Source organism: Hyla sarda, chromosome 1 (genome assembly GCF_029499605.1).
Source record: "Hyla sarda isolate aHylSar1 chromosome 1, aHylSar1.hap1, whole genome shotgun sequence".
Taxonomy (NCBI): domain Eukaryota; kingdom Metazoa; phylum Chordata; class Amphibia; order Anura; family Hylidae; genus Hyla; species Hyla sarda.
Genome location: NC_079189.1, coordinates 573573449 through 573601208, shown reverse-complemented (window position 1 = coordinate 573601208; position 27760 = coordinate 573573449). Strand labels below are relative to the sequence as shown.

The 27760-nt window shown below is 43.0% G+C and overlaps 1 protein-coding gene across 4 annotated transcripts in view; it reads left to right on the top strand.

Annotated features, from left to right (window-relative positions):
* MYO5B (myosin VB) overlaps nt 1-27760 on the top strand; it is a 305150-nt gene that overhangs the window by 170403 nt on the left and 106987 nt on the right. For all 4 annotated transcript variants that reach the window (XM_056543990.1, XM_056543976.1, XM_056543998.1 and 1 more), the window contains 3 exons: nt 11019-11126; nt 23815-23924; nt 26088-26353. In XM_056543990.1, coding sequence (XP_056399965.1) covers nt 11019-11126; nt 23815-23924; nt 26088-26353 — 484 coding nt within the window. The remainder of the gene's footprint in view (nt 1-11018; nt 11127-23814; nt 23925-26087; nt 26354-27760) is intronic.

The following is a 27760-nucleotide window of genomic DNA, read 5'->3' as shown; positions in this document are numbered from 1 at the left end:
ATCAGTAAAAATCCATTAGATTGTCGTAATGAATAATTATATCCCACAGATGGGCGCTGAGATGTATCTAAGTGAGGATGAGCATCACACCCTATCAATAAAAGGGAATCAAATAAAATTCTGTAACAGTTCACTGGGAGACAGCAGCTGTAAAACATCAATGAGATCTAAAAATATAGGGCTTTATTGGAGAATTTTCAATTAGTTTGGCTATAATGTCCTTTTGCTGATCCCATTCTGTAATACTAAAGTGGTTGTAAAGTGGATAAAGAAACAGCACCACATCTTCCCACAGCTTGTGTATGGCATTGCAGCTCAGTTCCATTCACTACAATGGACCTAAAAGCTACAATACCAGACACAACCCGTGGACAGGTGTCTTTTTATGTATTCAAGAAGGCACATGAGTTTTTAGCCATACTAATTGAAGATCTATCACTGAAATACTATACTGCGCATGCGCACGGCTACTCGCACATCTCAGTGTGTCTGCTCATAGTGGCAGATTGCCGCTCCGAGCAGGCACATCTGAGTCACAATGTCGGAGTCCATCGTCGGCGGATCCGCAACGTAAAATACACTGTGGATCTGCCCGTGTGAACGAGCCCTTAAGGTGTTTTATGAAAATTTAAAGTCTTTTAGGCTGTGTTCGCATGTTAAACTTTTACAGAATTTTTCTCATTACAAAATTTTGACAGATTTTCCAAAATTGCTGTAAAAATGACACATTTACAGTAATTTGCCCAATTGTGGTAAAATAGTTCATTTTTGCTGGAATTTATTAGAAAATTACAGCAAAAACAGAAAAATGCGTAAAAAAAAATGCAATGTGTCAAAAGGTGTATAGCTACTATATATCCTGATCCCATAGAGATAGAAGCAGTGTACAGATAGAGCTGGAGGGGAGGTGGTCCGCATCATAACTGGGAGATATCTGCCAGTAATGGGACCACTAGACACCAGGAAAACCACAGAAGGAGATCACTGTCACAGAGTAAATCATATTTGCAGATTTTACTATGTTTTTTCCCTCTGTAATATTATTACTCATTTCCTGCTGTGTTTATTATTGGAGATTTCAGTTATGTAACGTGTATATGATTATTGTAATTGCTATTGATCTACTGCATATTACTCTAACTTGCAGTACAACGAGATAACTCGCGCTTTGGAGCATTTTCCTAATTTTTTTTATTCCAGCACAGCTGCATCTAGGCGTTTTATTACTCTTACTTGGTCATGTGATCACCAGTCTGACTTTCCAAATCCTTCCATGTTTAATGGTTACAACAGGTTATCAGACTCTGACTTCCTGTGGACTACAGGAAGATGTCATCACTTACCACATCTCTCCTTCTAGCTCTCAGATCCCTCCCCACCCAGCTCCATCTGATCAAGATATATCTCTTAAGATACATAGTAGTTATCCCTCCAGCTTTATCTGTATACTGCTGCTATCTCTATGGGATCAGGATATATAGTAATGTGGTGGCCAAGCACAAAAGTTGCACTCCTGTACCGTTTCTGCCCTGTGTGACGGACTCTATCTCAGTGTCCCCTGAGTCCGTCCTTATTGTATATATCTCAAATGGTTAATAAGTGCCTTATGTTATATATGAGAATGTCTTTATAATGTTCGTATGCCTTTAAAGGGGTATTCCAGGCCAAAACTGTTTTTTATATAACAACTGGCTCCGGAAAGTTAAACAGATTTTTAAATTACTTCTATTAAAAAATCTTAATCCCTCCAATAGTTATTAGCTTCTGAAGTTGAGTTGCTGTTTTCTGTCTAACTTCTTTCTGATGACTCACATCCCAGGAGCTGTGCAGTTCCTATGGGGATATTTTCCCATCATGCACAGCTCCCGGGACGTGACATCATCATTGAGCAGTTAGACAGAAAACTTCAGAAGCTAATAACTATTGGAAGGATTAAGATTTTTTAATAGAAGTAATTTACAAATCTGTTTAACTTTCCGGAGCCAGTTGATATATATATAAAAAAAATTTTTTTGCCTGGAATACCCCTTTAAATCTTGTTACTAAGTCTTGTAACCAGGGAAGGTGTCAGTGACCAGGTGACTTGTGTGGTGACCTATAGGACTCCCCAAAGTTCTCCCATATACTGTATACCTGGGAGGAGCTCTTGAGTTTCAGTTTGAGACCTTGCTGAGGAACAGAACAGTCCAGACCTGAGAGTGTCTGGTGTCCTGAGGAGACCCAAAGCTTAACCACGCAGCCACGCTTCCACCAACCAAGTGCCCCACAGGTGAACGTCAAAGCCTGATAAGCTACACAAGGGGTGAAGTCTAGTCAAGTCTGTCTAAATTCAGCGTGGGTCTGCAGCATTCCGTCCAAGTCCACTACAAGTCCCAGCGAGCCCGCTAGTCTCCTAGTCACTGGTCATCTCACTGGGCCTAACTGAGCTGTAAAGACTATTCCATCTGTCTGCCTCAGTAAAGCTGCCGTTGTTCCATAACTTGGCATCAGAGTCATTATTTGTCCACGCCTGGCCCAGGATTCAGTGGCCATACCCCGAGTGGTGCAGAGGTTAACCACGCCCTGGCATCATGAATAGAAGGGGTTAATGCCATCACACCCTAGGGTAATAACATCTGCCCTCATCACACCCTCACCTCAGTATTTATACGCCTCCTTCAAGCTCTATACTGCTGCTACTATTTCTATGGGATAAGGATATATAGTAGTTATACACCTCCCCTCCAGCTCTATCTGTATCTGTGATATATAGTAGCTATACATCTACCCCTGCTCTATCCGTATACTGCTGCTATCTCTATAGGATCAGGATATATAGTAGTTATACATCTCCCCTCCATCTGTATATATGATACATAGAGCTGGGGGAGGGGTATATCTACTATGTATCATATATATACAGATAGAGTTGGAGGGGAGCTGTATAACTACTATATATTCTGATCCCATAAAGATAGCAGCAGTATACAGATAGAGCTGGGGGGGGGGGGGGAGTGTATAACTACTATATATCCTGATCCTATAGAGATAGCAGCAGCAGTATACAGAGAGAGCTGAGTGGGAAGTGTATAACTACTATATATTGTGATCCCATAGAGATAGCAGCAGTATACAGATAGAGCCGGGGGAGGTGTATAACTACTATCTGTATACTGCAGCTGCTATCTCTATGTTATTATACACCTCCCCTGAGGCTAACTAAGATACTATGTGTGGATGTACCCTTACGAGGGTTATTGCTATCCACATTGTGACCTTATTTGCTTTCCATTTTGGGTTCTTCTTCTTCTTCCTTATTGCTCATATTTCTCAGTTAATTGTTTCCTGCTTAAAATTTCTGATAAGGCCCCTAGAGGTGGCACATCAGCTAATAAGTACATGTTGTTCTCCCCGCTACACACATGATTGGATATTCAGCATAGGTTAAATGGATTTGGCTTCTTCTCACTCAATCTGGCCATACACATTAGATAAGTGTCGGCGAACCCACTGAATACAGCTGGACCTGCTGACCATCTAGTGTGTGTGGTGGCCTCCGAAATCTCCTTTAGTGTATGCGGTGGGCTCCGAAATCTCCTTTAGTGTATGCGGTGGGCTCCGAAATCTCCTTTAGTGTATGTGGTGGGCTCCGAAATCTCCTTTAGTGTATGTGGTGGCCTCCGAAATCTCCTTTAGTGTATGTGGTGGCCTCCGAAATCTCCTTTAGTGTATGTGGTGGGCTCCGAAATCTCCTTTAGTGTATGTGGTGGCCTCCGAAATCTCCTTTAGTGTATGTGGTGGCCTCCGAAATCTCCTTTAGTGTATGCGGTGGGCTCCGAAATCTCCTTTAGTGTATGCGGTGGGCTCCGAAATCTCCTTTAGTGTATGCGGTGGGCTCCGAAATCTCCTTTAGTGTATGTGGTGGGCTCCGAAATCTCCTTTAGTGTATGTGGTGGCCTCCGAAATCTCCTTTAGTGTATGTGGTGGGCTCCGAAATCTCCTTTAGTGTATGTGGTGGCCTCCGAAATCTCCTTTAGTGTATGTGGTGGCCTCCGAAATCTCCTTTAGTGTATGTGGTGGCCTCCGAAATCTCCTTTAGTGTATGTGGTGGCCTCCGAAATCTCCTTTAGTGTATGTGGTGGCCTCCGAAATCTCCTTTAGTGTATGTGGTGGGCTCCGAAATCTCCTTTAGTGTATGTGGTGGCCTCCGAAATCTCCTTTAGTGTATGCGGCGGGCTCCGAAATCTCCTTTAGTGTATGCGGTGGGCTCCGAAATCTCCTTTAGTGTATGTGGTGGCCTCCGAAATCTCCTCTCCTGGCAGATGTTTGAGGAAAGAAGGATTTGATCTGGTTAGAATTCAGCTTCCCGATCCTTTTGTCCTCAGGGTGATAAGTCATAACCTGAGGATTCTGAAGGGGGGATGGGGGTTACATTTTGAGGTAGTTTGGGGCCCAGTGGTAGGATTCACAGCTAGCAGACATTTATGGCATATATGGTTATATGGGTAGAAATTGTAGGTGTATAACTGATCTTGTGCGTCTAGTAGGATCTTTTTCAGATTTTTTTCTAGTCCCTGTAACTATGTTACTATTTAATAGGATCTTATTATTCTATCATTATTCCCACCACTTATCTCAGTTTTCAGATTGGTTTCTTTCTTACTTTAACAGCGACTCTCAACATTAATCCAAGTAATACGAGATAAACTCCATAATTACATAAAAGATTACAGCTGAAATAGAATATCGAATAAGAAAAGTATAAAATTATTCATATCTTGGTAATTAAACTTTTGTCTCGGTGACTCTGAAGAGGAGAAAAGAGAAAAAGAAATTCTGGAGGACTTTATAATAACACAGAGAAGTCATATATTCAGAGATTGGGAAACTGTAGCCAGATCGCCCTGTTCTCCAGACAATATTTATCTTAGGCTGAATTCACATGTTGATTTGTGCCCCCGAGACTCGGTTAAGTGGTCAAGATCGGCTGCAGATGTGTCCACGGTGGATTCGGAATGGGCTCCGTTAAGTTCACTGAGCCAAAATGTGGTCTGCTGCGTTTTTTCAGTCCAAACTAAAATTTGGATACACTTGAAAAACGACCAAATGTAGTCACTAGGTGACTACATTTGGCTCATTGAATGGAATGAGGCACGTGCAGATCTGAGCATGGATACATTGGCAGTCGATTTTGAGTTTCTTGTTTTTTTGTATCATTGTTATATTGTACAGGGTGGGCCATTTATATGGATTCACCTTAATAAAATGGGATTGGTTGGTGATATTAACTTCCTGTATGTGGCACATTAGTATATGTGAGGGAGGAAACTTTTCAAGATGGGTGGTGACCATGGCGGCCATTTTGAAGTCGGCCATTTTGAATCCAACTTTAGTTTTTTCAATAGGAAGAGGGTCATGTGACACATCAAACTTATTGGGAATTTCACAAGAAAAACAATGTTGTGCTTGGTTTTAACATAACTTTATTCTTCCATGAGTTATTTACAAGTTTCTGACCACTTATAAAATATGTTCAATGTGCTGCCCATTGTGTTGGATTGTCAATGCAACCCTCTTCTCCCACTCTTCACACACTGATAGCAACACCGCAGGAGAAATGCTAGCACAGGCTTCCAGTATCCATATACACTGCTATATACTACTATATACACCGCAGGAGAAATGCTAGCACAGGCTTCCAGTATCCGTATACACTGCTATATACTACTATATACACCGCAGGAGAAATGCTAGCACAGGCTTCCAGTATCCGTATACACTGCTATATACTACTATATACACCGCAGGAGAAATGCTAGCACAGGCTTCCAGTATCCGTATACACTGCTATATACTACTATATACACCGCAGGAGAAATGCTAGCACAGGCTTCCAGTATCCGTAGTTTCAGGTGCTGCAGAATGGGCAAAACTAAAATTGGAACAGGACCCTCAGTTTACGCAGAAGATTTTGTTCAGTGATGAGGCAAACTTATGTGAATAGTGAAGTTAACAAACAAAACCACCGCTATTGGTCTGATACTAACCCACATTGGATAGATCCCTCCAAGACTGTTGGAACACAAAAATTTATGGTATGATGGTATGATGTGGTATATGGGGTACAAAGATAGTGGGGCCATTCTTCATCAATGGAAACCTCAAGGCCACTGGATATGCGAAATTGCTACATGATGATGTGTTTCCCTCTTTATGCACTGAAGCTGGCACGTTCCCTGAGTTTTTCCAGCAAGATGGTGACCACCACATTATGGGTGTCAGGTCCGAGCATTCCTAGATGAACAGTATCCTGGAAAGTGGATTGGTCATCGTGGGCCAGTTGAATGGCCCCCAAGGTCTCCTGATCTGACCCCCTTAGACTTTTATCTTTGGGGTCATCTGAAGGCAATTGTCTAGGCTGTGAAGATACGAGATGTGCAGCACCTGAAACTACAGATACTGGAAGCCTGTGCTAGCATTTCTCCTGCAGTGTATATAGTAGTATATAGCAGTGTATACGGATACTGGAAGCCTGTGCTAGCATTTCTCCTGCGGTGTATATAGTAGTATATAGCAGTGTATACGGATACTGGAAGCCTGTGCTAGCATTTCTCCTGCGGTGTATATAGTAGTATATAGCAGTGTATATGGATACTGGAAGCCTGTGCTAGCATTTCTCCTGCGGTGTATATAGTAGTATATAGCAGTGTATACGGATACTGGAAGCCTGTGCTAGCATTTCTCCTGCGGTGTATATAGTAGTATATAGCAGTGTATACGGATACTGGAAGCCTGTGCTAGCATTTCTCCTGCGGTGTATATAGTAGTATATAGCAGTGTATACGGATACTGGAAGCCTGTGTTAGCATTTCTCCTGCGGTGTATATAGTAGTATATAGCAGTGTATACGGATACTGGAAGCCTGTGTTAGCATTTCTCCTGCGGTGTATATAGTAGTATATAGCAGTGTATACGGATACTGGAAGCCTGTGCTAGCATTTCTCCTGCGGTGTTGCTCTCAGTGTGTGAAGAGTGGGAGAAGAGGGTTGCATTGACAATCCAACACAATGGGCAGCACATTGAACACATTTTATAAGTGGTCAGAAACTTGTAAATAACTCATGAAAGAATAAAGTTTTTGTTAAAACCAAGCACATCATTGTTTTTCTTGTGAAATTCCCAATAAGTTTGATGTGTCACATGACCCTCTTCCTATTGAAAAAACAAAAGTTGGATTCAAAATGGCCGACTTCAAAGTGGCCGCCATGGTCACCACCCATCTTGAAAAGTTTCCCCCCTCACATATACTAATGTGCCACAAACAGGAAGTTAATATCACCAACCATTCCTATTTTATTAAGGTGTATCCATATAAATGGCCCACTCTGTATATTAGTGTATTATAGGGTGTTATGTAATACAATTATACCATAATAACAAAGTTTGTAAGGCTCCTTTCACACTATATGTTTCTCCGTTTTAAAGACCTGTTACATTGTTCCCATTTCCCTACCCGTTACAAAATCCCATTCAAGTCTATGGGATTTTTTGATTATCCGTTATCACCCGTTATAGCCCGTTATGAATAACGGACGTTATTTGTGACGGGAGAAAAAATGTTACATGCACTCAGTTTTCTCCCGTCACAAATAACGTCTGTTATTCTGTTTTTAAGGGTTTTCTTAACAGGACATTATAACGGGTCTTTAAAACGGAGCAACATATTGTGTGAAAGGAGCCTAAGATTGAAAAAAATTCCATTGAGTCCAACCTAAAACCCTATTATGTTGATCCAAAGGAAGGCAAACCCCTCCCCCCATGAGGCGGATGCCAATTGACAGAAAATCCCTTCCTATGTCTACTATAAATCCCTTGATCACACAAATCCCGACATAAATCTAGTATCCATAACTATATATGAAAATCCAAAACCTTCAACAAAACACACAGGGCAGGGGGAAAAAAATTGTATACAAGGGAGTAATCAGTAGAAAAAAAACGGTGTCCAATTTTGGGCACCTGTATATAAGAAGGACATGGCTGAGCTGGAGAGGGTATAGAGGAGGGCGGCAAAGATAATTAATGGTATGGGAGGATTACAGGACCAAGACAGGTTATCACACTTGGGGTTATTTAGTTTAGAGAAAAGACGTCTTAGGGAAGATCTGATCACAATGTACAAATATATGAATGGACAGTACAGAGATCTTTCTAGTTATATTTTTATATCTAGGCCGGTAACCATGACAAGGGGGCATCCTCTACATCTAGGAAAGAAGGTTTCACATCATCATAGACAGAGATTCTTTACTGTAAGAGCAGTAAGACTATGGAACTCTCTGCCACATGATGTTGTGATGTCTGACTCAATAAACAAGTTTGAAGGACAACTGCAGCTGAAAACACTGTGGATAGGGGATAATCGTGTTTGATCGCGGCGGGGTTGAACGCTGGGACCCCACGCGATCTCCGTGCAGGAGCGGCCGACACACCTCCTCCATGGAACTGTATGGGGACGGGGAGGGTCGACTCTACGCGCATTAGCGCTCACACTGAGCGCTAATGTCGGGGCCCAATTTAGGAGATCGCGGGGATCCCCCCGCGATCAAACACATATCCCCTATCCTGTGGATAAGGGATAAGTGTTTTCTGCTGCAGTTGTCCTTTAAGGGGGACCTGGATGTTTTTCTGGAAAAATATAATATTACAGGTTATGAATACTATATTTTAGTGGATAGAATGCTGAACCAGAGATTTATTCTGATGCCATATTGGAGTCAGGAAGAAATTTGTCCTCTGTCATGGTGCAATTGGCATTGACCTCATGAAGGTTTTTTGCCTTTCTCTGGATCAACACAGAAAAAAAGAGTCTCGTCTTTTTTTTTAACCTTCCAGACTGTTACTATAAATGTAACTATTTATGAATAGAGTACTAGTGTACAGGGGTGGACTGACAACACTCAGGGCCCCCAGACCAAAAGAAGTAAGGACCCCCTGTGATGCTCTGATGCTGGTCACACTTCTGCCCCTATTCTACCCAAATCCCTCCACCACCCCTACACACAAAATAAACTACATTTTATATCTAAGAAACACTTTTAAGGTAGGGAAAATAATTTTCCATGACCAATAATACCAGTATACAAGGAGTAAATCTATACACTAGATACTACCGCCATACTGTACTGAATAAAATCACTATACACAGACCAGTATACTACACAGGATCTGTATACGATATAAATGATTATATACAGGACCATATGGCGGTAGATACCAGCTGTACACAGGATGCGTATACCATAAAAGTGATTACAGTTACATATTGGGACTCACAATAACGTCTTTTTTGATCGGTGGCGGCCTCTTTCGTTTTCTTCTCCGTCCAGATCAGACCGCCATGTCAATCTTTTAACATCTGCAAGGCAAATATGTTAGACATTTTTCCATTCTCCTCCCCTCCTCTACATAATCTTTTCATCTATAAGCCCACAAACTGAAATAATGCCCTCCTTAGTGTCCTGCACAGTAAAAGCATGGGTAGGTAGGTAGCCAGGTAAATAGTTAACTAGGTAGGTAAATCAGGAAGCCAGATATATAGGTAGGTGACTAGCCAGGTAGGTAGGTAGGTAGGTAGGTAGGTTAATAGCTAGGTAGTTAGGCAGCCATATATGAAGGCCAGGTATGTACATAGTTAGGTAGCCAGGTATGTAGGTAGATAGTTAGATAACCAGGTATGTAGGTAAGTAGTTAGGCATCCAGGTACAAAGTTAGGTAGCCAGCGAGTTAGTCAAGTAGGTAGCCAGCACCCCCTCCACCCAGTGGCGGATCCACAGGGGCACTATGAAAACTCTCTATGTAGTTAGTAGGTAGCCCTCCTATTAGTTTGGTAGTTTGTCCCCATATAAGCTAGGCAGGAACATAGTAGATAGTCCCCCATAGTAGGTGTAGGCAGCAGAGTTCCCTCACATTGAGGGAGATTTATCAAAACTTGTCCAGGGGAAAGGTTGACCAGTTGCCCATAGCAACCAATCAGATCGCTTCTTTCATTTTGTAGAGGCCTTGTGAAAAATGAAAGAAGTGAGCTGATTGGTTGCTATGGGCAACTGGGCAACTTATCCTCCAGACAAGTTTTGATAAATCTCCCCCATTAGGTGTAGGCAGCAGAGTTTCCCTCACATTAGGTGTTTGCAGCAGAGTTCCCCCACTGTGGCCATTGGCTGTTTGGGCATGCTGGGAGTTTTAGTTTTGCAACAGCTGGAGGCACACTGTTTGGATGACACTGCTGTAGGCATCAAAGTTACATATGTTTGTATTTTAAACTGAAATTTACTGCCATATTTTCGTAAGAAATACATCTTCTTTTACACGGTGTAAACATAGCCTAAAATTTTTTAACTCTGCAGGTTTTCTTTGTCATTTTTATTATCTAGGAAATTTGTTGTGATTAATAATTGCAGATAATTCCAATTCCTATATATGTAAAAGGGTACTCCACTGGAAAACATTTTTCTTTAAATCAACTGGTGCCAGAAAGTTAAACAGATTTATAAATTACTTCCATTTAAAAATCGTAATCCTTCCAGTACTTATCAGCTGCTGTATGCGCCACAGAAAGTTCCTTTCTGTCTGACCACAGTTCTTTCTGCTGACACCTCTGTCCATGTCAGGATCTGTCCAAAGCAGGAGCAAATCCCCATAGAAAACCTATCCTGCTCTTGACAGTTCCTGACATGGACAGAGGTGTCAGCAGAGAGCACTGTGGTCAGACAGAAAGGCAATTCAAAAAGAAAAGAACTTCCTCTGTAGTTTAGAGCAGCTCATAAGCATTGGAAGGATTACGATTTTTAAATAGAAATAATTTACAAATCTGTTTCATTTTCTGGCACCAGTTGATTTTAAGAAAAATGTTTTCCAGTGGAGTACCCCTTTAAAGCCCTACTCTTCATTACCTGTACAGCAGTATTTATTATTTACGGCTCAAAACTCATGCAGTGTTTCTTTTATTCAATGTTGATGTTTTTTTTATTTTTTACCAGCACAAGCGGAGGATTTTTTTTACACCTCGCAGGGAGGTGACACGGTCATTGATGGGGTGGATGACGCGGACGACTTTGAGAAGACCAGACAGGCGTTTACACTTCTGGGTAAGGATTGCAAAAGAAACAGCACCACTCTCGTCCTCAGGTTGTGTGTGGTATTGCAGCTCAGTTCTATTGAAGTGAATGGAGTCAAGTTGTAATACCATACAGAAGCTGATGACAGGGGTGGTGCTGTTTTTGGAAGAAATTAGCTATGTTTTCTATTGCCCTATGGGGGAGATTTATCAAAACCTTTCCGGAAGAAAAGTTGCTGAGTTGCCCATAGCAACCAATCAGCTCACTTCTTTCATTTTTGACAAGGTCTCTGCAAAATGAAAGAAGCGATCTGATTGGTTCCTATGGGCAACTCAGCAACTTTTCCTTTGGACAGGTTTTCATAAATCTCCTCCTATAAGTTTTCTTTTAAAGGGGTACTTTGGTAGAAAACTTTTTTTTTTTTTTTAAATCAACTAGTGCCAGAAAATTAAACAGATTTGTAAATTACTTCTATTAATTTTTAGCTTACTTATTAGCTTACTTATTAGCTGCTATATACTACAGAGAAAGTTATTTCTATTATTTTCTGTCCACAGTGCTCTCTGCTGACACCTCTGTCCGTATCAGGAACTGTCCAGAACAGGAGCAAATCCCAATAGCAGACATATGCTGCTATGGACAGTTCCTGATACAGACAGAGGTGTCTGCAGAGAGCACTGTGGACAAGACAAAAAATAAATCAAAAGACAAAAGAACTTTCTCTCTAATATTCAGCCACTTATAAGTACTGGAAGGATAACATTTTTTTTTAATTAGAAGTCATTTTCAAATCTATTTAACTTTCTGACTCCAGTTGATAAAAAAAAAATAAAAATAATGTTTTCCACCGGAGTACCCCTTTTAAGATATTTTAAGTTTTACAGCTCGAATATTCCTGATAATGACACCTGAAGGTTCAAGAGTGATAAAGTCCCCATATCAGCGGGGTTCTCAATTATAGCGGATGTCTTCTTTTGGGCAATTTATTTTTGTTAGAACAGTCCCCTTAGGATAAGTTGATCATAAGGTGTCCTGCAGCAACCGAATGTATTGTGTGGAGAAACCTATCTAAGAAGTGTTCTGTTTTCCTGCAGCGCCTCCACAGAGAAAATGGAGTATTACACTGTTGCTATTGAAATCAGTAAACTGTCCTACAGAACATAATACATTCTTAATAATCACTCTCCAGGGTCCTGAATGAGGGATCTGCTTTTTTGCAAATATAGTGCATCATAGGCTATTATTAGAGAATAATGTGGAGATTCTTGTGTAGGCTATTTGATTACCTCTTTTTGCTGATGTAGCAGGCATGGGATAGGTTCCATTTTGGTTTACAAATTCTCAGTGATGTGGGTTCTGTAATGCTGCCTACATTTCTCATAAATCCTCTGGCTTTGGCTGGGGTGTTTGATCACTGCGCCTGGTCATCTCATCAGGCTGCTAGTGCTGAAGATCACCCAGGTGAACTCATTAGACTTATAAGTGGGTAGAGCTTAGTTCACACTACATGCAGTTTTCATGCTTTTCTTACTTAAATCTTCCCCTTGATCAAAACCTGTCCAGAGAAAAAGTTGCTGCGTTGCCCATAGCAACCAATCAGATCACTGCTTTAATTTTTGAAAAGGTCTCTGAAAAATGAAAGAAGCGATCTGATAGGTTGCTATGGGCAACTCAGCAACTTTTCCTCTGGACGGGTTTTGATAAATCTCCCCCAAAGTTCTCTTATAGAAAAATATTGCTGTGAGGTGAAAGTGATTTGACCTATAATCACAATTGAGGTGTTTTATAAAGATTTGAAGCCTTTAGGCTGTTAACATGTTTTTCCTGCATTTTAGTTGTATTTGCTTTGATTTTCAAATATTGTGGTACAAATTATATGTTTTTACAATATTTTTGCCATGATTTAGGAGAAATTACAGAAAAAAATGAAAATTAGCAAGAAATGCCATGAGTGTACAAAGCTTTAGGGGAGGTTTATAACTGCTATATATCCTGATCCCATAGAGATAGCAGCAGTATACAGATTGAGCTGGGAGTGGAGGTGTATAACTGCTATATTTCCTGATCCCATATAGATAGCAGCAGTATACAGCTAGAGCTGGAGGGAGGTGCATAACTACTATATATCCTGATATTATAGAGAAAGCAGCATTATACAGATATAGCTGGAGGGGAGGTGAATACTATATATCCTGATCTTATAGAGATAGCAGCAGCAGTATATAGAGAGAGCTGAAGGGTAGATGTAGAATTCCTATATATCCTGTTCTTATAAAGATTGCAGCAGTATACAGATAGAGCTTAGGGGTGGATGTATAACTACTATTTAATCTGATCCCAAAGAGATAGCAGCAGTATACAGATAGAGCTGGAGGGGAGGTGTATAGCTACATTATAGCCTGATCCCATAGAGATAGTAGATGGAGCTGGGAGTAGTGGGGAGGAGTCTGGGACCTAGTAGAAGGGATTTGGTAGGTGATGATGTCATCCAGTAGTCCACAGGAAGTCATCTGACCCAGGTCTGACATCCTGTCACTCACATTAAACATAGCATTGGTGATCACATGATCAAGTTAGAGCAATAAAATGCATAGATGCAGCTGTACTGAAATAAAACAAACACTGTATGACTAGTAATGGTGAGTGTGTATGAGATGGCCAAAAAAAAAAAAAAAAAGAACCTGGAATGCTTCCATAACAGGGTATTTAAAAATGTATATTTTTTCAAAACCGTAAACAATGGACAAACAGCAGCACTCTGGAAAAAACATTCACCAAAACAGTGCAGCGAATCTGCTGCCTTACTGAACCTTTTTCAGCCTTTCCTGTTTTCTGCAGGAAAATAATTTCTTACAAATTTTAGTTGGAATTGTTGCAGATATTTTCCGACTACTATGCACTTACCCTTCTGACAATGACAAGCTGCGGACTCTCCTAGACGAAGGCCATGATACTAGACACTGATCACAACCTTATTACCTTGAGAGAGTTGCAGTTCAATTCAGTATTGTTGTTTTCTTAAAGGGGTACTCCGGGGGAAAACTTTTCTTTTTAAATCAAGTGGTGCCAGAAAGTTAAACAGATTTGTAAATTACTTCTATTAAAAAATCTTTACCCTTCCAGTACTTTGTAGCAGCTGTATGCTACAGAGGAAATTCTTTTCTTTTTGAATTTATTTTTTGTCTTGTCCACAATGCTCTCTGCTGACACCTGATGCCCGTATCAGGAACTGTCCAGAGCAGGAGAAAATCCTCATAGCAAACCTATGCTGCTCTGGACAGTTTCTGACATGGACAGAGGTGTCAGCAGAGAGCACTGTGGACAAGACAAAAAAAGAAAGAATTTCCTCTGTAGTATACAGCTGCTAATAAGTACTGGAAGGATTAAGATTTTTTAATAGAACGAATTTACAAATATGCTTAACTTTCTGGCACCAGTTAATTTTTCATTTAAAAAAAAAAACATTTTCTACCGGAGTACCCCTTTAACCCCTTAAAGGGGTAGTCCAGTGGTGAAAAACTTATCCCCTATCCTAAGGATAGGGGATAAGTTTGAGATCGCGGGGGGTCCGACCGCTGGGGCCCCCTGCGATCTCTCTGTACGGGGCCCCGGCTCTCCGGCCAGATAGTGGGTGTCGACCTCCGCACGAGGCGGCGGCCGACACGCCCCCTCAATACATCTCTATGGCAGAGCCGGAGATTGCCGAAGGTAGCGCTTCGGCTCTGCCATAGAGTTGTATTGAGGGGGCGTGTCGGCCGCCGCCTCGTGCGGAGGTCGACACGCCCCCTTCCAGCGGGCTGTCGGGGCTCCGTACAGGAGATCGCGGGGGGCCCTAGGGGTCGGACCCCCCACGATCTGCAACTTATCCCCTATCCTTAGGATAGGGGATAAGTTGTTCACCACTGAATCACCACTGGACTACTCCTTTAAGGACCAGGCCATTTTACACCTCAGGACCAGAGCGTTTCTTGCACATCTGATCACTGTCACTTTAAACATTAATAACTCTGGAATGCTTTTAGTTATCAATCTGATTCCGAGATTGTTTTTTCATGACATATTCTACTTTAACTTAGTGGTAAAATTTTATGGTAACTTGCATCCTTTCTTGGTGAAAAATACCCAAATTTGATGAAAAAATTTAAAATTTTGTATTTTTCTAATTTTGAAGCTCTCTGCTTGTAAGGTAAATGGATATTCCAAATAAAAAATTTTTTTATTCACATTTCCAATATGTCTATTTTATGTTTGCATCATAAAAAAATCATTACTTTTGGAAGACACCAGAGGGCTTCAAAGTTCAGCAGCAATTTTCCAATTTTTCACAAAATTTTAAAACTCACTATTTTTCAGGGACCAGTTCAGATTTGAAGTGGATTTGAAGGGTCTTCATATTAGAAATACCCCACAAATTACCCCATTATGAAAACTGCACCCCCCAAAGTATTCAAAATGACATTCGGTCAGCGTTTTAACCCTTTAGGTGTTTCACAGGAATAGCAGCAAAGTGAAGGAGAAAATTCACAATCTTCATTTTTTACACTCGCATGTTCTTGTAGACCCAATTTTTTTATTTTTACAAGGGGTAAAAGGAGAAAATTTATACTTATCTTTGTAGCCCAATTTCTCCCGAGTAAGCACATACCTCATATGTCTATGTAAAGTGTTCGGCGGGCGCAGTAGAGGGCTCAGAAGCGAAGGAGCGACAAGGGGATTTTGGAGAGTATGTTTTTCTGAAATGGTTTTTGGGGGGCATGTCGCATTTAGAAAGCCCCTATGGGGCCAGAACAGCAAAAAAAAAACACATGGCATACCATTTTGGAAACTAGACCCCTTGAGGAACGTAATAAGGAATAAAGTGAGCCTTAATACCCCACAGGGGTTTCACGACTTTTGCATATGTAAAAAAAAAAAAACTATTTTTCACTAAAATGTGTGTTTCCCCCCAAATTTCACATTTTTGCAAGGGTTAATAGCAGAAAATACCCCCCAAAATTTGTAGCCCCATCTCTTCTGAGTATGGAGGTACCCCATAAGTTGACCTGAAGTGCACTATGGGAGAACTATAATGCTCAGAAGAGAAGGAGTCATATTTGGCTTTTTGAGAGCAAATTTTGCTCGGGGGGCATGTCGCATTTAGGGAGCCCCTATGGTGCCAGAACAGCAAAAAAAAAACACATGGCATACCATTTTGGAAACTAGACCCCTTGAGGAACGTAACAAGGAATAAAGTGAGCCTTAATGCCCCACTGGGGTTTCACGACTTTTGCATATGTAAAAAAAATATATATTTTTTTCACTAAAATGTGTGTTTCCCCCCAAATTTCACATTTTTGCAAGGGTTAATAGCAGAAAATACCCCCCAAAATTTGTAACCCCATCTCTTCTGAGTATGGAGGTACCCCATAAGTTGACCTGAAGTGCACTATGGGAGAACTACAATGCTCAGAAGAGAAGGAGTCATATTTGGCTTTTTGAGAGCAAATTTTGCTCGGGGGGCATGTCGCATTTAGGGAGCCCCTATGGTGCCAGAACAGCAAAAAAAAAAACACATGGCATACCATTTTGGAAACTAGACCCCTTGAGGAACGTAACAAGGAATAAAGTGAGCCTTAATGCCCCACAGGGGTTTCATGACTTTTGCATATGTAAAAAAAAATTTAAAAAATGTCACTAAAATGTGTGTTTCCCCCCAAATTTCACATTTTTGTAAGGGTTAATAGCAGAAAATACACCCCAAAATTTATAACCCCATCTCTTCTGAGTATGGAAGTACCCCATAAGTGGACGTCAAATGCACTACATGAGCGCTACAATGCTCAGAAGAGAAGGAGTCACATTTGCAAATATTGCTGAAATGGGGGGGACATGTCGCATTTAGGAAGCCCCTATGGTGCCAGGACAGCAAAAAATAAACACATGGCATACTATTTTGGAAACTGCACCCCTCAAGGAACATAACAAGGGGTACAGAGAGCCTTAACACCCCACAGGTGTTTGATAAATATTAATGAAGTGGGATGTGAAAATGAAAAATTTGATTTTTTTTTACACTAAAATGCTGGGGTTACCCCAAATTTTTCATTTTTACAAGTGGTAAAAGGAGAAAATGTCATTGTAAATGTGTAAATACATTTCTTTGGAGTAAGTACATACCTCAAGTCTGGGCGTAAACAGCGTGCACACCGGTCTCAGAGGTGCGGGAGATCAGTCAGGGTCCTTGAGCTTTGGCTTTCTCCTATGGAGCCAGAACAGTGGGACCCCCCCTCAAGGGGCATTACATGGGGTAAATAACTGGGGTACACTAAGTAACTAAAATGGGGTACAGTGGGACATAAAATTATAAAACAGATTATGTTCCCAGAATGATGACCCAGAGCACAGCCAAAACAAAAAAATATGCCCGCCCCAAACCCTATACTCTGAATCATCATTCTGGAATGTGATATGTGTGGCCGTCCCTAACTTGTTGCCTCAAATGCGCACCCCGCTCAGGTGGAGAGAGCGCTGCGCATTTGAGGCAACATAAAAAGTCCCCGATGATAGTGACTCAGTGACCCATGACCCATTTTTTATAAAAAAATACCCCCAGAGGTCCTATCAGTTTTAGTTTTTTTTGGATTAAATATTTTTTGGGGCAATTTAGTGGTTTTATGGGGTTAAAACTTGGAATGTACTCTGGACTTGGTACATTTGGGTCAAATTGTGGAAAATTAAAATGAAGAGGGAAAATTTAGAACTCCATGGAAGTGTGATACTCCCTGAAGCAATCCTTAATGCAGAGGCCCGGATTATCTGGGCAAGTGTCACACTGAGTGGTGGTGTCCTTCCGTATCCCCCTCTTGTAACACACTCTGCATCTTTTCTGGCTCGTCCCTTCTTTCCAGTGTGGGGGACCTCACCTGGAAAGTGTTGGCCTGGGACGATCCTGGCACCTATTACTTCAGTTCCTTGGGAAGTCCGGCCTGCTCTTTCCCGGTCGCCAAAGATCAGGACCTTTAGGACTTCTTCTTGGAACTGAAGGAATGTCCCTGTGTTGCCAGCGTACTGGGACAGTACAAAAGAGTTGTACATGGCAACCTGTACCATGTAGACCGCAACTTTCTTGTACCATACCCGTGTTTTCCGCATGGCGTTATATGGCTTGAGGACTTGATCAGAAAGATCAACTCCCCCCATATACCGATTGTAGTCCAGAATACAATCGGGCTTGAGGACCGGTGTTGTGGTACCTCGCACAGGGACAGGTGAGCTGCCGTTGCCATGAATAGTGGTCAGCATAAGGACATCCCTCTTATCCTTATACTTGACCAGCAACAGGTTTTCATGGGCAAGGGCACGGGACTCACCCTTGGGAATGGGTGTCTTAACAAAATTTAGAGGAGGCCTCTCTGGTTTTTCCGCACGGTCCCACAAGCGGACGTGGATCTGGCGGCAAGGGATGTGAAGAGAGGGATGCTGGTATAAAAGTTGTCCACGTACACGTGGTAACCCGTATCCAGCAATGGGTGCACAAGCTCCCAAACGATTTTCCCGCTAACACCCAGAGTGGGGGAACAATCTGGGGGTTCAATACGGGAATCTCGTCCCTCATACACTCTAAACTTGAGAGTGTACCCGGAGGTACTCTCACAAAGTTTATAGAGCTTCACGCCATACCGCGCCCGCTTCGAGGGAATATACTGGCGGAAGATGAGTCTCCCCTTAAAACTGATAAGAGACTCATCAACCGAGAGCTCCCTGAGGGGTACATAGGCCTCCAAAAATTTGGCCCCTAAGTGATCGATGACCGGCCTCACTTTGTAAAGCCGGTCATAGGCGGGATCACCTCGGGGTGGACATGCCGCATTATCTGCATAATGCAGGCATTTCCAAATGGCCTCGAACCGCCTCCGTGCCATGACCATACTGTAAAGCGGGGTCTGGTAGAGGACGTCCCCGCTCCAGTACTGTCTGACACTTGGCTTTTTGACCAGGCCCATATGCAGCAAGAGGCCCCAAAATGTCCTCATTTCTGCTGCATCAATGGCGCACCATTCATTGGACCTGGCCAAAAAAGAATCAGGGTGGTGGGCGATGAACTGCCTGGCGTACAGATTCGTCTGCTCCACCATGTGATTGACAAAACTGTCACTGAAAAAATAACTGAAATAGTCAATTTCAGTGAATCCAGAATTGTCAATCCGGATTCTGGAGTCGCCAACAAACTCCGGAACCCGTGGCTGATAACCCTCTGGGGGTCTCCAGACAGGTTCACCGGAAGGGGGCTCCGGTAAACTTGTCTGGGGGGTCGGACTCCTAGTACGAGCGGAATCACCACTCGCACTAGTGCCGGCCACTGGGCCACTATCATGGGGGGTGCGTGGCCTCGCCTGGCGGCGTCTCCGCCGCCGTGCAGGGGGCTCATCATCAGTACTAGATGATGAGGAGGACGATGAAGAACACAGAAATGTTGGATCTTCATCGTCCTCACTGACAGATACGGAGTCGGAGGCAAGAAAAGCGTATGCCTCCGCTACCGAAAATGCCCGGCGAGCCATCGCCTTTTTTGGTGGTGGTGGGGGCGGTGGCGGGGGGGGAGGGTAGTGTGTGTGTGTGTGGGGGGGGGGGGTTATGTACTGTGTGTGTGCTTGGTGTATACTATATATAACGGTGTGTGATTAGAAATCACACACCGTTATATGGGGGGGAAAAAATGCTGCAGTCCCCAAAAAAATGGGGGGGCGCTAATGCAGCGCCCTGAACCCCTAATAGGGCCCGGGTCACACTGAAAAACTGCAGAAGACCCTTGGGGACCTATTAGGGGGTCAGGGGGGGGGGATTTTTTAAAAACTTTTTTTAACTTTATTTTTTACTATTTACCCTACCTTTCCCTGGGCTGTATGCTTTCCCTGATCTATGGGGGGCTTCTTTTCTTCTCTGGGGGCTCCGATCTTGGCAGAGGGGGGGTACCGGTCTTCCTCCAGCAGCTCTGACCGCTGACTGAACTCAGCCAGCGGCGGGAGCTGCGGGAAGATGCTGTTAACCCCTCCCCTGCCGGCTGCTATTGGCTGGACGATCGTCCAGCCAATAGCAGCGATCCTGGGGGGGGTGGCGAAATCGCCACCTCCCCATAGATACAGTAGGTGATAGGGGGTGTATCATACACCCCCGATCACCTTGTATCTCCGGGTCAGCGGGTCGCACGTGACCCGCATCGCCGGAATAGCCGCAAATCGCATGTGTGAATTCACATGCGATTTGCGGCGATCGCCGACATGGGGGGGTCTAATGACCCCCCTGGGCATTTGCACGGGATGCCTGCTGAATGATTTCAGCAGGCATCCCGGTCCGATCCCCGCCCGGCGCACGGCGGGGACCAGAACTGCCCATGACGTAAATGTACGTCCTTGGTCCTTAAGACCCAGGGTGTCGGGACGTACCGTTACGTCATGGGTCCTGTAGGGGTTAAAGGAAGACCCTGTAGCCTTTAATCTTTCCTATAAGAATATTTATAACCCCGATAATGGTTCCCGGTAATTAGACTGCGCTCAGAACACTGTTTGTCTTATAAGATCTGCCAATTGGAAACTGTCAGCAGTGATGGACGACCCCTCTCTATGGATGGATGCTCAAGTTATAATCAATTCTTCAATACTCATTCTCCCCTCCCCCATCTAATGTCTCCGCTCCTGCCCTAATCTGCGTTTTTGCATTACTCCTATCCTCCAGCTGTTGCAAAACTATAACTCTCAGCATGCCCGGACAGCCGAAGGCTGTCCGGGCATGCTGGAAGTTGTAGTTTTGCAACAGCTGGAGGCACCCTGGTTGTAAAACACTGCTGTAAACTCTAATATCTACCAGGAAAGTAGCAGAATTTTGGAGTGCAGCTTTAGGTGTGACTAGAGCGGAATACATACCGAAACTCACTCACTCGGAAATTTCTTTTTATTGTAGAAAAGTCTTTTTATAAGTTACTAAACATTTTACGGCTTCCTTATTGGACTGACATGTCACCTTGTATCTAAGCGGCATATGAAGCCACAAGCCAAAGGGCTTTTAGGGGTCGTGTAAGATACCGAACAGATGGGCAACTTGTGCAAATGCATTTTTGTATTGGAAAACGCTGGAGGCTCCTGACACAGTGAGTTTGAGCCGCAGTGATCTGGATCGGGGATACAGCACATTGGCGCACTCATGAAATGTTCATGGCCACCTCCAGCGGATGCACTTTCTTCAGCTTGACGCTGACCTTTTAGAGAGAGACTGATATTCTCAATTTGAGGTTTTATCTTTCTGCATAGGAATAATATGGTAGTGATCAGGAGACCTTAAAGGAGTAACATGGAAAACATCTTTTTTTTAAATCAACCATTGCCAGAGAGTTAAACAGATTTGTAAGTTACTTCTATTTAAAGGGGTACTCCCGTGGAAAACTTTTTTTTTAAATCAACTGGTGCCAGAAAGTTAAACAAATTTGTAAATCACTTCTATAAAAAAATTAGGGATCGACCGATTATCGGTATGGCCGATATTATCGGCCCATAATCCCGATTTTGGGCATTATCGGTATCGGCAATTACCTTGCCGATAAGCCGATAATGCCCCGCACCACCGCACCGCGAGCGCCACCCCCCCGACCCACCGCGCCACCCCCCCGACCCGCCGCACCGCACCCCCGACCCACCGCACCGCGTCGCACTCCCCACCGTGATGCTGGGCGGTATACCGGTATGGATTTTTGCCCATACCGCTATACCAGTCGGGCCCCTCCCCCACCCTCCGAGTCAATAAAAAAATTAAACTTACCCGTAATGGGGGTGGTCCGGGCCATCCATCCTTCCTGTAGTGTCCGGGGACGTTCCGGGTGAAGAGTGAACCAGTCCGGGCTGTCCTTCTCCGGCGGTCATCTTCTCCACTCCGGGCAGGCTCCGGCCTAGTACACTGCATAGACGCCGCTACGCCGTGACGTCAGGTGCGTCGCTGCACACGGGGGTCACTGCGCAGCGGCGTCTATGCAGCGTACTAGGCCGGAGCCTGCCCGGAGTGGAGAAGATGACCGCCGGAGAAGGACAGCCCGGACTGGTTCACTCTTCACCCGGAACGCCCCCGGACACTACAGGAAGGAAGAATGGATGGCCCGGACCACCCTGACAGGTAGGGGGAGAGAAGCGGGTGGTGGCGGCGGCGGCCTATGTCCCCGCAAAAGCCACTGCAGATCATTGATTTAAAGCGCCCGCTTTAAATCAATGATCTGCAGCGGTGTCGCAGGGGGTTAAATATCCGATAACTTATACCGGAATTTCGGTATAAGTTATCGGCTATTGGCCCTAACCTCCACCGATTATCCGTATCGGCCCTAAAAAAACGATATCGGTCGATCCCTAAAAAAAATCTTAATCCTTCCAGTGTTTTTTAGGGGCTGTATACTAAAGAGAAATCCAAAAAAGAAATGCATTTCCTCTGATGTCATGACCACAGTGCTCTCTGCTGACCTCTGCTGATCATTTTAGGAACTGTCTAGAGCAGCATATGCTTGCTATGGGGATTTTCTCCTGCTCTGGACAGTTCCTAAAATGGACAGCAGAGAGCACTGTGGTCATGACATCAGAGGAAATGCATTTCTTTTTTGGATTTCTCTTTAGTATACAGCCCCTAAAAAGTACTGGAAGGATTAAGATTTTTTTTATAGAAGTGATTTACAAATCTGTTTAACTTTCTGGCACCAGTTGATTTAAAAAAAAAAAGTTTTTCCACGGGAGTACCCCTTTAAAAATATTGATCCTTCCAGTACTTATCAACTGCTGTATGCCACACAGGAAGTTCTTTTCATTTTGAATTTATTTTCTGCCTGACCACAGTGCTCTCTGCTGACACCTCTGTCCATGTCAGGAACTGTCCAGAGCAGGAGAGGTTTGCTATAGGGATTTGCTCCTATTCTGGAAAGTTCCTGACATGGACAGAGGTGTCAGCAGAGAGCACTGTGTTCAGACTGGAAAGAACTACACAACTTTCTCTGGAGCATACAGCAGCTCTGGAAGGATTACATTTTTTAAATAGAAGTAATTTACAAATCTGTAAATCGGTTGATTTAAAAAAAAATGTTTTCCAGCAGAGTACCCCTTTAAAGGAAGTGGTGTTGCGTGACACAGGGTACTGGCCGCCTGTGAACCCCTGTGTCCTCCTCCAGCCCCTGTATGACTTTATCATGGTTTCATGCTATACAAAAGCCTTTATAAGACCCCCAGTGTAGAGCTAATGTGTCAAGGAGGCATTGTCGAGCTACAGCATGCATGCCTCCTCCCTCCCCCACCCCTTTCCTCATGTGTTTTTGGCAGGATGCCTACAGATACCGGTTACGGAGACACAAAGCCTCCGTAAGGAACCAAGCCTTCGGTAAGCACATGGATCACATTAAACTTTAATCAAATGTGGCATGTAGATGTATGAAGGGAACAGTTGGGGAAGTCTGGATCATAAGGGGCAGGTATTCTTTGGCTGTTCGGGCATGCAGGAGTTGTAGTTTTGCAACAGCTGGAGGCACCCTGGCTGGGAAACACTTTTGTAGAAGATGGGGAGTGCGATATATGATGCACATTGTTAAAATATATTAATTCAGCTCTTGAAATAACAACTTGGGGGGGGGGGGGGGGGGTCTCGGACAACCTCCTGTTACCATTGTTGTTACTATTGTAATGTTTCCCATATTATATGACCATACTGTATTTCTATCTTACAGGAGTCAAGGAGTCGCACCAGATGAGCATATTTAGGATAATAGCTTCCATTCTGCACTTGGGGAACATAGAGGTCATCTCAGAGCGGGACGGGGATTCCAGCAGCTTGTCGGTAAGGAACTGGAGCCTACATGCAATAGCCATATTTACTAACATACGGAACAGGATTCAAAGGAGTCCTCCAGGATTAGAGCAACAGGTCTGCTTTTTTTGTTTTCTCTAGAAATAGCGCCACACCTGGGAATCAGGTAAAGTTTAGCTACTTTGGGTTTTAATCCACTCGTCAATAAACTATTTTTGGCAGGAAAAATAAAGTTCCATTGACTTCAATAGGTTTTTACCCACAGATTCCGCCAGAAGAATGAACATGTTCAATCTTCTGGCAGAATAGGATTCCGCATCGGAATTTTATTGGAGGAAATTCCTCTGTGTGAATAGAGCAGCGAAAAGACTATTAAAAGGGTATTCCAGGGAATAACTTTTTTATTTATATCAACTGGCTCCCGAAAGTCAAACAGATTTGTAAATGACTTCTATTAAAAAAATCTTAATCCTTCGAGTACTTATTAGCTGCTGAATACTACAGAGGAAAATTCCTTTGTTTTTGGAATACAGAGCTCTCTGCTGACATCTCTGTCCATTTCAGGAACTGTCCAGGGCAGCATATGTTTGTTATGGGGATTTTCTCCTACTCTGGACAGTTCTTAAAATGGACAGAGATGTCAGCAGAGAGCACTGTGCTCGTGATTCAGCTCTGTGTTCCAAAAAGAAAATAATTTCCTCTGTAGTATTCAGCAGCTAATAAGTACTGGAAGGATTAATATTTTTTAATAGAGGTAATTTACAAATCTGTTTAACTTTCTGGCACCAGTTGATATTTAAAAAAAAGTTTTCTACCGGAGTACCCCTTTAAGTGGTAGTTTTCGCGATCTTAATGGTGATTTTGAATGAATAGATTTTGGAGTCATGAGGCAGATGCCCTATTTCCCCTAGGTACCTTGCTGAAACAAGTAAGCTGTGTATTTACCTGTGGTCCATTACCTTGGATTGATGCAGACATAGTGTAATTGCATCCTGCTATGGTCCATAGCTTTGCCCTGTGGCACCGGTGATGTGGTGGTCCCATGGGTGGCAAAGTGGTAAGCAGTAGCGGCCGTATATACATAGGAGCACAGTATAGATTTTTCAGCCCTTGAACTTGCTTATTTATTCACTGTAAATTTAAACCAATTTTGTATCACTTCTTCGTTAAAATAAATCTGCTTGCTGGTAGTGAATGAGTAACTGAGCTGATGTTATAATTAGAGGGGTACCTGCACCTGTGGGATTAGTACATAACCAGGACAAATCTTCAATCCTCTGGAAGTAAACAATGTCCGTTTCCATTCACTGACAGCAGGCAGAGATCTTGAAAACTGTATGATAAAAATCTCTTTTGCCCATGTAGTGACACAGGTACATAGCGGTATTGTATCTGAGTTATCTGAGCTTTCTTGTAACAAGCCAGTCATCTATGTGATTACCTCATCATATGGTGTTCAATATCTCTGCCTGCAGTCAGTGAATGGGGACTTAATTTGTTTTTTTTTTAAATCTATACTGGTCATTTTATAGTTGCCCAGGTAGTGTTATCCACCTCATAAAAAGCCATGCATCTATGCAAGCAATACATGACCAGAATAGTTTTTCATCCATTCACTAACAGACAGCAGAGATATTGAAAACCACACAATCAAATCCATCCTTGTCATGTGATGATCACTTAGACTAGTGTTTCCCAACAAGTGTGCTTCGGCTGTTGCAAAACTACAACCCCCAGCATGCCCGGACAGCCTTCGGCTGTCCGGGCATGCTGGGAGTTGTAGTTTTGCATCAATTGGTGACACACTGGTTGCGGAAAAAACTGACATAGATGCATAGCTATGAAAAAAAAACAACCCAAAAATACAAAATACATATATATACCCTTTACAGCTGACCTCTATCCATTTGCTGAATTCAATAGAGAGAAGAGAGGCTGTGTTCAGACGTGGCGAATAATTAGTGGTACCAACGCAATTTTCCTAAATCACTGTAACAATAGCGCGATACCACATCGATTTGCATCGTGAAGGTACAATTATGCAAATCGCGGTACCATTGCACTATTTCTACCGCGATTTAGGAAAACATCGGTAAAATTGCCGCGGTACGGGCAATCGCTCCACTGTTCTTCTGCACAAGGTTTGATACATCCTCCCCCTATGTCTTCCTCTATCCTGTTTCTTTTTCTTAGAAGGGAGACCCACATCTTAACCACTTCTGCACGTTGCTCGGGGTGGAGCACGACCAGATGGAGCATTGGCTGTGCCACCGGAAACTGGTCACCACGTCGGAAACTTACGTGAAAACCATGTCTGTGCAGCAAGCCATCAACGCCAGGAATGCGCTGGCCAAGCACATCTACGCTCAGCTATTCAACTGGATAGTGCAACATGTGAACAAGGCTCTATACACCACCAGCAAGCAACACTCATTTATCGGTGTGCTGGATATATACGGGTAAGAGAGTATTACCAGTAACGGAAGTAACATAAGGCATGCTGGGAGTTGGGAAACACTGGTATAGTGTCCACTAGAGATGAGCGAACTTACAGTAAATTCGATTCGTCACGAACTTCTCGGCTCAGCAGTTGATGACTTTTCCTGCATAAATTAGTTCAGCTTTCCGGTGCTCCGGTGGGCTGGAAAAGGTGGATACAGTCCTAGGAGACTCTTTCCTAGGACTGTATCCACCTTTTCCAGACCACCGGAGCACCTGAAAGCTTAACTAATTTACGCAGGATAAGTCATCAACTGCCGAGCCGAGAAGTTCGTGACGAATCGAATTTACTGTAAGTTCGCTCATCTCTAGTGTCCTCCAACAAAGAAGAACCAAGTGTCTAAAATTGTATAACTTTATTCAACATATATCAAAAAAGACATTTAAAAATAGAGAGAATATTAAAATCTAGGCACATACAGCAACAAGAACAGATGACTGGAGATGGTACAGGAGGTATTACATCACATGGAATACGGAGAAGGACAAAGCATATAGTTAACTCTCTGAACAAAAATTACAGTGTATATATAAAGGAATAAACACAGACTAAACAAGAAGTCAGAGATAAAGAATTGTTGCAAGGAAAAAATAAGTCCTATAGATACAAAGGCTGTAAATTAAGAATAAAAGACAGCAATCATAAAGGAACTATCCGCCATGCATGCTACCACCTACCAAATCCAACCCCATCGTACGTTTCGCGTTGTGCTTCACGCCCCCTGAGGATGCACAACTTGAAACATACGTTGGGGTTGGATTTGGTAGGTGGTAGCATGCATGGCGGATAGTTCCTTTATGATTGCTGTCTTTTATTCTTAATTTACAGCCTTTGTATCTGTAGGACTTATTTTTTCCTTGCAACTATTCTTTATCTCTGACTTCTTGTTTAGTCTGTGTTTATTCCTTTATATATACACTGTAATTCCATGTGATGTAATACCTCCTGTGCCATCTCCAGTCATCTGTTCTTGTTGCTGTATGTGCCTAGATTTTAATATTCTCATTATTTTTAAATGTATGTCTTTTTTGATATATGTTGAATAAAGTTATACAATTTTACACACTTGGTTCTTCTTTGTTGGTGGACATTGGTTTTGTGGGCCAACTGTGGTAACTCTAAACGAGTATAGTTTGCTGGTGAAATAAAACACTGGTATAGACAGTTAGTATGGTAAAATAAAGCAGTCAGGGCTGGTGTAAGGATTTTTGCCACCCTAGGCAAAAGTTAATTTTGCCGCCTTATTGACTCCACCCATTGGCCCACCCTTTGACACGCCCCATGCTAGCTAAGGGAGTGGTTCGAATGCTGGTTGAACCTTTCTTGCGGCAGGTAGAGCGGCACCTCCTCATCAGGAGGGCGCTCT